The sequence below is a fragment of the Trichomycterus rosablanca genome, chromosome 27 (assembly GCF_030014385.1).
Source record: "Trichomycterus rosablanca isolate fTriRos1 chromosome 27, fTriRos1.hap1, whole genome shotgun sequence".
In the NCBI taxonomy this organism is placed as follows: domain Eukaryota; kingdom Metazoa; phylum Chordata; class Actinopteri; order Siluriformes; family Trichomycteridae; genus Trichomycterus; species Trichomycterus rosablanca.
The window spans coordinates 4,729,664-4,741,733 of record NC_086014.1 but is presented as its reverse complement, the minus strand read 5'-3'; the positions used below and the strand labels follow the sequence as shown (position 1 = coordinate 4,741,733).

General features: G+C 42.6%; 1 protein-coding gene across 1 annotated transcript in view; it reads right to left on the bottom strand.

The window, feature by feature from the left end:
• LOC134303844 (low-density lipoprotein receptor-related protein 1B-like) overlaps positions 1-12,070 on the bottom strand; it is a 142,217-nt gene that overhangs the window by 25,828 nt on the left and 104,319 nt on the right. Inside the window, exons 45-55 of the mRNA XM_062989295.1 lie at positions 11,578-11,697; positions 11,148-11,258; positions 10,792-10,947; positions 10,198-10,311; positions 9,755-9,877; positions 8,401-8,541; positions 7,101-7,288; positions 5,407-5,590; positions 5,019-5,104; positions 4,287-4,409; positions 58-239 (exon numbers count right to left, since the gene is read on the bottom strand). Of these exons, the coding sequence (XP_062845365.1) occupies positions 58-239; positions 4,287-4,409; positions 5,019-5,104; positions 5,407-5,590; positions 7,101-7,288; positions 8,401-8,541; positions 9,755-9,877; positions 10,198-10,311; positions 10,792-10,947; positions 11,148-11,258; positions 11,578-11,697 (1,528 nt within the window). The remainder of the gene's footprint in view (positions 1-57; positions 240-4,286; positions 4,410-5,018; positions 5,105-5,406; positions 5,591-7,100; positions 7,289-8,400; positions 8,542-9,754; positions 9,878-10,197; positions 10,312-10,791; positions 10,948-11,147; positions 11,259-11,577; positions 11,698-12,070) is intronic.

Here is a 12,070-nt window from a genome sequence, read left to right as displayed (position 1 = left end):
CCTTTCCACTTAGTAGAACTTTACAATAGGGTACTATGATGATTTAGCATTATATACCCAGTCAAAGGGTCCAGAGCAAGAGATGAAGGGTTTTGAAGACCAGACTTCATTAGGATGGTTGGGTAAAGTCCGTTTGACTTTGCTACTTCTAGAGTTCTTCTTTCAGCATCACACCAGTACAGGTTTTTCCCAATCCAATCAACTGCCAGGGCGTTTGGCACAGACGTCCTATGGATCACCTTACAAATGCAAGGATAAAAAATGACATTTTAATGTCATTACCAACAACCAGCTTTCTAAAAGTCTAATAAAAATAAGCATTGTAAAGAAAATATATAGCACATCCACTCAAACCAGCACAACACACACTAACACACCACCACCATGTCAGTGTCACTGCAGTGCTGAGAATGATCCACCACCCAAATAATACCAAATAATGGTCCTGTGGGGGTCCTGACCATTGAAGAACAGCATGAAAGGGGGCTAACAAAGCATGCAGAGAAACAGATGGACTAATCACAGGGCCAAGCAGTTACATTACACACAGAATGTGGTTTGGTGTTTTCATGTTGGACACTAGAAAACTGTAAACGGTTGCATATGCTGCTCCTAAATATACACATATCTTTCAGCAGTACTGAATTAAGTGCACATGGGTTATGCAAGAAAAGACTACCTGTGAATGTTTTTTAAAAATCTAGGTTTATAAGTAACCCAGTCCTGACCTAAACTCCATTAAGATGCTGTGGCAGGATCTTCAATAGGCAGTTTATGCTTTAAATCCCATCAGTGTAGCTTTCAAAGACCAGAGCTCCTCCACAGCAGTGTTAAAGACTGATCTTTAGTTTCCAATAGTTTGGTTGTACATGTTGCTGTTAAAGGTGGAACAACCAGTTCTTCTATATTTTTTGTTTCCTCTCTTATGTAACATTTTATCCGATGATCTAAAAGCATTCCGTTTGACACATTTGCAAAAGCAGGAAAACTCAATAAAAGAGGAGTGCTTTTATTTAATGACACTGCAGTGTTGATATATAGAATTGTAGACAGACATACGGTATGAGTAAGTGTATAGAAGTATGAGTGTTTCTGAGTCCTGTATTAGACTTCCCTTCTTCCTGTGGTTTGTGTATACCTGACTTGCCCACATTTCTATTCCTGGTTTGGTTTTGGACAAAGTAATAATGAAAAAAATATACCAATTAGGCATAACATTATGACCAACATAATCTTGTGTTGGTCCCACTTTTGCTGCCTATACGCAACAAACTGCGATGCACTGTGTATTCTGACACCTTTCTATCAGAACCAGCGTTAACAATTTGAGCTACAGTAGCTCGTCTGCCTTCGCTCCCCACGTACATCAATGAGTCTTGGCCGCCCAAGACCCTGTCGCCGGTTTACCACTGTTCCTTCCTTGGACCACTTTTGATAGATACTGACCACTGCAGACCGGGAACACCCCACAAGAGTTGCAGTTTTGGAGATGCTCTGACCCAGTCGTCTAGCCATCACAATTTGACCCTTGTCAAATTCTCTCAAATCCCTCCTGCTTCTAACACATCAACTTTGAGGATAAAATGTTCACTCTGTGCCTAATATATCCCACCTACTAATAGGTGGTGTGATGAAGAGATAATCAGTGTTATTCACTTCACCTGTCAGTGGTCATAATGTTATGCCTTGTCGGTGTAAATGGATATTATTTGTGTCCAAAAATTCCCAAAACTTCTTGTTTTTCCTTAAAATAATCCTAAAAACGCTCAAATTCTCAGAAGAGCTGAAACATGGTGTCATTCCTAAACTATCAATTTAAAGCAAAGGAAATAACAGAAGGATCACTGGCACTACATTCATTAACAGTTTAAATTAGAAAGAGTTGGAGGGCATGCAACTTAGCATAAAAGAAAAATACCCAGAAACAAGTTCTGACAAGCGTAAATGAGCATATCATGTTAAATAAGCCGCCGTGCAGCTAATTATCACATTTTGTAAAATATCTACTCACGCCAACAGCATTATGTTACAAACTTCACTCAGCAATGAATCTCTAATAATGAAGCTGAACTTTCAGCCATAACATTAAAACCACCTCCTTGTTTCTACACTCACTGTCCATTTTTATCAGCTCCACTTACCATATAGAAGCACTTTGCAGTTCTACAATTACTGATTGTAGTTCATCTGTTTCTCTGCATGCTTTGATAGCCCCCTTTCATTAGTGTGTGTTGTGCTGGTATGAGTGGATCAGACACAGCAGCGCTGCTGGAGTTTTTAAACACCTTACTGTGACTGCTGGACTGAGAATAGTCCACCAACCAAAAATATCCAGCCAACAGCGCTTAGAAGATGACCGACTCAAACAGCAGCGATAGATGAGCGATCGTCTCTGACTTTACATCTACAAGGTGGACCGACTAGGTAGGAGTGTCTAATAGAGTGGACAGTGAGTGGACACTGTGTTTAAAAAACTCCAGCAGAGCTGCTTTGTCTGACCCACTCATACCAGCACAACACTCCCTAACACACCACCACCATGTCACTGCACGTCACTACAGTGCTGAGAATGATCCACCACCTAAATAATACCTGCTCTGTAGGGGTCCTGTGAGAATTCTGACCATTGAAGAACAGGATGAAAGGGGGCTAACAAAGCACAAAGCATGCAGAGAAACAGATGGACTACAGTCAGTAATTGTAGAACTACAAAGTGCTTCTATGTGGTAAAATGGACAGTGAGTGTAGAAACGAGGTGGTTCAACACAGGTTCCAATTCAAATACACTGTTGCAATTGCAGTAGTCTTTTAAGCCTTAAAATGAGTATTTAGGGGTCACCACAGCGGGTCTGGTCTGAATACCAGGCTTGGCTCAGTTTTTACACCGGATGCCCTTCCTGTGCCTCCTCACGCAACCCATCCAGGCTTGGGAACTATGACCAGACGAGCAACTGTAGCTCAAATTGCTGAAGAAGTTAAGAAGGTTAAGAGGAAGTTAAGAGGTTTTGATAGAAAGGTGTCAGAATACACAGTGAATCACAGTTTGTTGCGTATGGGGCAGCAAAAGGGGGACCAACATCGGTGTAAGTAAAGAATAAGAACGGAGTCCTTGGTAGTGAAACGTGACTTCATGACTTAACCTCAACATTAAGTCTTACATTTCAAAATGAATGAGTCTTTTACCAGAATGGGCTGACCATTTTCCGTCTCTGGTGTGTGTTCATTATACCCACGGTTTCCTGCAGGCTATTTGATATGTGTATCATATCTGATGTAACACATCAGTAATTTTTTCACTAGTTAGAGTATACAGAACATTTCCTGTCAGCCTGAACCAACAAACTGCACATCAAATGTCAGGTTTAATTATGTAGAGCACAGCAATATTGTAAGTAGATAACTATACGGCGGTGGACACACACACATACATGCACTCTTATCTGTAAAGAGCAGCAGCAATACGTCTGGTATCAAAAGTAACTGCGCCCTTTTCGGTTACCTCTGTTATTGCATATTGCATATTTTCATTTAGATTCATTTTATGCATGTATGATTTTTATAAGTATAATTCATTCCAATGATTCTCCAGGCCACACAAAAAGCATTGAGGTCCCTGCTGAGTCCAATTCCTCTCAAGTTTTCCCTTGGTTTTGGTCTGTCGGCCCTGGATTCTGTAAAGCTGCTTTGAGACAATGTCTACTGTTAAAAGCACTATACAAATAAATTTGACTTGACTTGACATATTGCAAGCATTCTGCTAAACGCTGCACCAAAGCACAACACATCACAGGACTGGCACAAGGAATTTACTGGAGCCACTCGTTTGGATTTGTTGCTTTTCTTGGTTACAAATGATGCGTCTAAAATTCTGGAAATGTTGATTTAAATGTTTCTTTCTCGGGCGGCACGGTGGCTCGGTGGGTAGCACTGTCACCTCACAGCAAGAAGGTCCTGGGTTCAATCCCAAGGTGGGGCGGTATGGGTCCTTTCTGTGTGGAGTTTGAATGTTCAAAAACATGCAGTCAGGTTAACTGGAGACACTGAATTGCCCAGTAGGTGACTGGGTGTGCGTATGTGTGTCTGCTGTTACTGTGTGCCTTGCGCCCATTGAAAAGCTGAAATAGCCCAATTGGATAAGCGGTTAGGAAAGTGAGTGAGTGTTCCTTTCTTGCTTGTATCCAGCTGTGAAATCAAAGCTCTGCATCTGGTATTTATGAAGGAACTGAATTGTCAGAGTGAATAGAGTATTAATAATACACAAACATAACCACACACACACATAATACCTTGAGATCACTGCCATTGAGACGCATCCTGTTTATTCTGCGTCCGCTCGGCCTGCTGGTGTCAATCCAAAATATTAAATCCCTTCTGTAGTCAAAATCTAAGGAGAGGACATTACTGAGACCCTACAGAATGAGAGACAGAGAAAGAAACAGAGAGAGAGAGAGGTCAGTAAGAACACTACATATATATTGCTACATATTAATAGAAGCATTTGATTTATTGATTTATTTATATATTTAAGACAGGTAGTTAATGGTTACACAAGATTCATCAGTTCAAGTCTTTAATGTCAAACACAGTCATGGACAGCTGGAGGAAACTTCTGGAAGAAACCCACACAGACACGTGGAGAACGTGCAAACTCCACACAGAAAGGAACCTTCTTGCTGTGATGCGATAGTGCTACCCACCGAGCCACTGTGCCGCCCTAATAGAATCATTTTACAATAAATGCTCAGTGGGTAGCACTGTCTCCTAACAGCAAGAAGGTCCTGGGTCCGGGTCCTTTCTGTGTGGAGTTTGCATGTTCTCCCCGTGTCTGCGTGGGTTTCCTCCGGGAGCTCCGGTTTCCTCCCACAGTCCAAAGACGTGCAAGTGAGGTGAACTGGGAGTCACTAAATTGTCCATGACTGTAAACCGATGAATCTTGTGTAATGAGTAACTACTGTTCCGGTCATGAATGTGACCAAAAGTGTAAAACATGACGTTAAAATCCTAACAAACAAACAAACCTGTTTTAGGAGTGTGTAGTTCGACCCATCTAGACTAATCCTCCTGATTTCATGATGGTCGGCTAGAATCAAAAAAGGCTCCTCTGCTTTTTATACAACACACAAAGACATACAATTAAATGTGATTTACATAATACTAAACATTTTAAAATCATATTACGGTCATTGATTTTTGTGCATATACACTAATTCTATTTAACGTCTGCAACACATTTCCAAAAAAGCTGGAACAAGAGCAATATTTTGCAGTTATTGGTTCCATTCATATATATTTGCCAGCTCTTATACCTACTAGGCATATGTATGTATAACAATAACACAAGCTGATATATTTAGCAACCAATTTTTACTGTGGGCAGCGTGTGTGTGCGTGTGTGTGTGTACGTACCTGAGACAGCTCTGCAGCTGTGCGCGTCCGTCTCCAGATGTTCATATCCGTCCGTGCATATGCACTTGTACGATCCGTGTGTGTTCACACACTGCTGGCTACATGGGAAAGTCTCCACACACTCGTCGATATCGACACACGTCCGTCCGTCCGGCTTCAGACGAAAACCTGGCCAGCACACACACTGTAAGAGAAAATACGGTCATACACATTATCATTGCTGACAGACCCACCGAGGGGGAAGTGAATTACAGCATGATGCCCACCTGCCATGCCCATATGGGCCAGCAGGGAACCGGTTCCTTAAATATGCAGTCTCGGCACTTAATTAGGTGTTAAGTTGGACCTTTAGATTTGGCTTCATTGACCAGTGCTCCATTTTGCATTTTACCCCCTTTTTCTCCCAATTTAGTGTAGCCAATCCGCTGCTGGGGCCCCCAATAACGTCCAAGGAGGGTGTATATTCGCCTGACACACACTCCCTCCGACATGTGCGCTGTCCTACCATCCCTTCTTATTCACCCACACTTCGGTGGATTTGTGCTTGACGTCGGCTTTGCTTAGAGAGAGCCACGCCTGATCTCTGCGCTCCTCCACCTTCTGTAGGTCCTTACACAGCGTTAATAACCCCACCCCTTAGTCCGATCTTTCCCACCCAGCAGACTGGAAGCCAATTTTGTCTCCTGCAGGCTGCTAGAGGACACCCAGCCCAACCCGGGAGCTTAGAATCTCGGTGCTGGTGTGCTGGGTGCCGCAAGCTCATTATTAGGTAGAGATGCTTGGTTTTCTTTAGTGAGGTCATGGCGGCATTCACTACTGTTTTGTGGCTGCTATGCGAGGTCAACCCTAGACGCTGATGCCGTTTTCTTCGTTCGTTCCCTGTCCCTGTAAGTTATAAGGTCTACATCTTAGACCTCTCGCTTTTGACGATAGCTTATTGCCATTTTGCCATATTTACCATATCGACTGGCAGTGGAAGTGAATTACAGCATAATGCCCACCTGCAATGCTCTTATGGGCCAGAAAGGGACATGGACGCGCAGGTGACAGTACTGGTTCCATTAATCTGCAGTCTCGGCCTCAGTCTCAGAGGACCTTTACATTTTGGCTCCGTTGGCCAGCTCTCTACAAGCTGATTTTTTAAGCTGCACTCATTCCTGAGGTAAAGATGCTTGGTTTCCTTTAGTGAGGTCATGGCAGCATTCACTACTTGTTTGCCGCTGCTATGCAAAGCTGCTGGCGTTTGAATGATGGAATGACTTTAGTTCCCTGTCTACATCTTAGACCTCTCGTTTTTGACGGTAGCTTATTGCCATTTTGCTTTTGGGCATCATTTAAAATGCAGGAAACTTCAAGAGGCCAGAAAAATGTGAAATTAAACTTCCTGAATGTTAATGGATTAAAGTTGGATTAATCCTTAAATCAAAGCGGCTCCTTAATACACCAAAATGTCAAAGCTGTTTTCATGAGCTGTGCAAATGTGAATTTAGAGCTGACAGAAGAAGGCAGTTTGTTTCTGGTGGGCTGAAGTTGTCATTTCGCCGCAGCAGTTTACTGTAACACACGCCAAACAGGCCTGTCTAACCTGCCATGCATTTGTGTGTGTGTGGGTGACCAGCATGTCCTTGCTATTAGTACTCTGTACTAATATATATCTCTGTGGGTGAGGAAATACACATAAATAAATCGGGTACCTTGTATCCTACAGGGAGGTCCTGGCAGTCCTGTGAGCAGCTGCTGAGTTTGCGGTTCATACACTCATTAATGTTGCAGTTTCTTTCGTCCGATTGGTCACCACAGTCATCATGAAGGTTGCACACGGTCGCCGTCGATATGCAGCGGCCATTAGCGCACATGAAAAATGAGCCGTTGCACAAACTTTCTGAAACACAGTAAATCAGACAAACACACGTATCTATAAATGCAGAGAATAGTGTGGAAAGCTAAAAACATCCAGGGAGCAGCAGTTCTACAAGCAGGAACACCTTATTAAATTGCCAGACTGGTTTGAGCTTACAGAAAGGCTATGGTAACTTAAATTACCACTCAGTACAACCATGCACCACCCTGTTCTTTAATGGTCAGGACCGCCACAGGACCACTACAGAGCAGGTATTATTTAGGTGGTGGATCATTCACAGCACTGCAGTGACACTGACATGGTGGTGGTGTGTTAGTGTGTGTTGTGCTGGTTTGAGTGGATTAGACACAGCAGCGCTGATGTCTTTTAAACACCTCACTGTCACTGCTGGACTGAGAACAGTCCACCAACCAAAAATATCCTGCCAACAGCGCCCCATGGGCAGCGTTATCTGACCACTGATGAAGGTCTAGAAGATGACCGACTCAAACAGCAGCAATAGATGAGCGATCGTCTCTGACTTTACATCTACAAGGTGGACCAACTAGGTAGGCGTGTCTAATAGAGTGGACAGTGAGTGGACATGGTATTTAAAAACTCCAGCAGCGCTGCTGTGTCTCATACCAGCACAACACACACTAACACACCACCACCATGTCAGTGTCAGTACAGTACTGAGAATGATCACCACCTAAATAATACCTGCTCTGTAGTGGTCCTGTGGTGGTCCTGACCATTAAAGAACAGCATGAAAGGGGGCTAACAAAGCATGCAGAGAAACAGATGGACTACAGTCAGTAATTGTAAAACTACAAAGTGCTTCTATATGGTAAGTGGAGCTGATAAAATGGACAGTGAGTGTAGAAACAAGGAGGTGGTTTTAATGTTATGGCTGATCGGTGCATATTATAGTATAGAAACATTTTCTGTTGCCTCCATGTTTCACATCTGTTTCTTAAATAAACAATTTATTGTGTTATGATTTGAGAGGTTTTTTTTCCTCCATACTGATTTCCCCTATGCAGGCTAACAGATGGTGCATCTACGGAGGTACAGATGTTGCTTTATTTCCCAGAAAGCCTGGCGTGCTGTGACCTGTCAATCAGATATGCTCTGGAGCATGACGGCCATACCTGCAGCCGAACACTTCGGGTTTAAAGGTGCCTCGTCCGATCGGTCACGACAGTCCGGATAACCATCGCACTCCCACTGGACGCTGGGTAAACACCGCCCATCTGAGCACTGAAACTCCGTCCTCTCACAGATGTGATATTCTAGAAGAGAAAGAGGGAACCATGAGATCAGAGAGAAAACAGCTTAATCCGCTTTAGTTTTCGCTGACACACCAGGTCGGCATTCTGTTTACTTCTGGGAATTCACCGCTTGTAGGGCATCACGAGGGAAACACCCCGGGAGAGCGGATTGCCCCAGAGGTGGCGTGGCATTTCTGTTTCCTGAGTCAGATTCGCCTGTGAACCACCGTTATACAAAGGAGAGCGTGAGTCGGTGTTGTACGGCAGTGGTCCCCAACCACCGGGTGTGGAGCAGTGCCAGTCCGTGGGTCATTTATTACCCGGCCGCACAGAAAGAATAAATAATTAGAGATCGCTACAGGAGCAATTACATTTCCAATACTGTTCGGATGTTATTGTCCGCAATCACCACTAGGTGGGAGCAGCGTCTCGTTGCAGCTCAGGATTCACACTGATTTTCCATTCTATCGTTATTCTACTTTTAATCCTCCATCCCCCGTCGGTCCATGAAATTATATCTTATATGAAACCAGCCCGTGGTGCAAAAAAGGTTGGGGACCGCTGTTGTACGGGACCCACTCGCACATTGCTGGAACTGGCAGGTTTCTAAGAGCTGGCTTTGTCGTGGGCAGCCAGAATCGCCTGTCATATCGTGACATTAAATCCTCATTTCTGCGCTAACCCTTTTCTATCCACTTTCTCCATTGTAGGTGGCTGATGTACTGTGTGTTCAATTTATTACATTGACATTTTCGGCATTTAGTGGACGCTTTTATCCAAAGTGACTTACAATGCTGTGACACTATACAGTCTAAGATATTGGGGCCAGTGATAGCTCAGTGGTTAAGGTACTGGACTAGTAAACAGAAGGTTGCCGGTTCAAGCCCCGCCACCACCAAGAGCAAGGCCCTTAACCCTCAATTGCTCATTGTGTAAGTCGCTTTGGATAAAAGCGTCTGCTAAATGCTGAAAATGTAATGTAAAATGTAAAGGGCCTTGCTCAGAACCCAAACGGTGGCAAACAGTGACCTTTTGATTACTGCCCCATGTTACCCTATGTTCTCTAGCAAGGCGCTTCCAACCCAATTACAAGTGCACTCTGTTTGACATCCTGAACCAATGTATAACCAGTCATGCCAATAAAGCAATGTACATTAAATAAAGAAGAATATATTATAATCAAAAGGAAATGACAAAGCCAAGCGAATGGACGAGCTGAAAAGGAAACACTGACCGCAATCAAGCGATTCATCAGATTCATCACCGCAGTCATCGTCACGATCACACACAAATCTCTGCGGGATACAGTTTCCATTCCTGCACCGAAACGCCTTATCGGAGCAAGTGTGATTCGTATCTGTAATACAGAAAGACAAAGAGGGACACTGACAATATATACAAATACAGTAAGGAAAATGTACTACCAGTACATATCTTTATTTAAAATGTAAACACAAGACCACTTAAGTTCATAAATGCATAGGGTCTGTCCGAAAACCTAGTGAGCTCTCTACACAGACGGCATTTTATGTCATGAGAAATAGGCTGTCTACATTCTTAGATAGACTCAAACAAGACAATTTGGAAATCACTACCAGACATAACAAGATAGGAAGATGATAAATAATTAATTTTAAAGTGGATTTAGTGGATATTTGAGAGAGAATGAGTGCTCACCACAATGTAGCTCATCTTCTCCATTCTCACAGTCGTTTTGTCCATCACACAGCCATGAGGAGGAGATACAGCTTCCACTTGGGCATAAGAACAAGCCTTCCCCACAGGTACGACCTACAGTGGCGGACAGTGGTCAAAAGTTAAAGGTCATCATAAGTAAACGGGCCATTCTACTGAATATGTGCTATTTACTGTAGTAAGACTGAAGATGGAAGAAGTGGAAGATGGTTGTATATGAGTAACAGGACTGAAAGTAACAGGACTGAGTTTTTAACATATAATTAGTAAATATTAGTATTAAAAATTAACAAAATAAACTAATAACTAAGAAAAAATGTAGGTAACAGGAATGTACTTCAGTAGATACAGATCATGTACATTTCTGTTAAAGGATGAATATGTGAGGGTAACAGGACTTAAAAGGGTGAAAACCTGGGGACGTGGCTAAAACATGTATTTTAACCACATTATTATACATTTCTTATGGAAAATAAATATTAAAAACATAGATAGGATATGGAGTCACCAAACAATTCAAGAAGAAAAGGATTTCTTTATATATCTATATATCTCTCTCTATATATATATATGCACCTTGGCAGTGTGTTTCATCTGAGTAATCGCCACAGTCATTGGCTCCATCACACACCCAATCAGGGAGAACACACAGTGATGTAGAGTTACACCTTAGGAACCCACTACTATGCACATGCACGCCCAACCGATGATAATCAACACAGTCCACACCACCTAGGACAAAGATCAGTGGGGGATAGTACACACTGTTAAACAAAAAGAAACACCACACACAAAATACACCAACCGACGAGTTTGAGATGTCAGCTCTGGTGTGGTAGCGTGTTTTACCGAGTGCCCGACTAGGCAAAAATACAAGACATTTGAACCTAGTATGCAATACAAGTGAGCTAGCTCGTATAGCTTAATCTTACTGCAGTTCTTTTCATCGGAGGCATCAGCGCAGTCGATGATCTGATCACACCAGGCTGTCTGTAATACACATGAACCATCTGCACAGCGCCGCTCTGAAGAAAAGCACTGGTCTGAAAACAAAATAAATGTGCTTTATAAGACATATGCCTTCTGTATGATAAATACATAACTGAATTACATGCTTTCAAATCAGGTTTGATGGATGGATGTATCTTTTTATTGTTACTATAAGCCATTTATGTAGGACATGTGACCTAAGCCAAGAGTCTTACTGTAATGCTTTTAATACATTATATGACATGTGTCCTCTGTATTATTATAAAATACTTAAGTATGTAGTGGTTGGGTAGAGAAGTGTTTGTGTGTGTGTGTGTGTGTGGTGGGTGTCTAAATAAACGAAAGAGTGGATAAATGAATGGATGTTCTTACTGTTACAATTAGCCTCGTCCGAGTTGTCACCACAGTCATTCACTCCATCACAGAAACGAGAACTGGATACACAGCGGTGGTTAGAACAGAGTTTATAATGTTCTTTACAATTACGCTGATCTGCAGATAAAAGAAGAAGAGGCAGTGAGAACGAGAGACGGAGGGAGAGAAAGCAGAAGAGATTGAATGTATATAATAAACATTGACTTAGGTATTTTACCCACGATTGTGCAAAATATCATTAAAGATCCACAAATTGATGCTTATCACTAAGGCCCTGCCTAAATCACTGCCATGAAAATCACGCCACGGAGCCGTTTCCCATGTAATATGCAATTCTTCAATGGTTAGACCCCCCACAGGACCACTACAGAGCAGGTATTATTTGGGTGGTGGATGATTCTCAGCACTGCAGTGACACTGACATGGTGGTGGTGTGTTAGTGTGTTTTGTGCTGGTATGAATGGATCAGACATAGCAGCGCTGCTGGAGT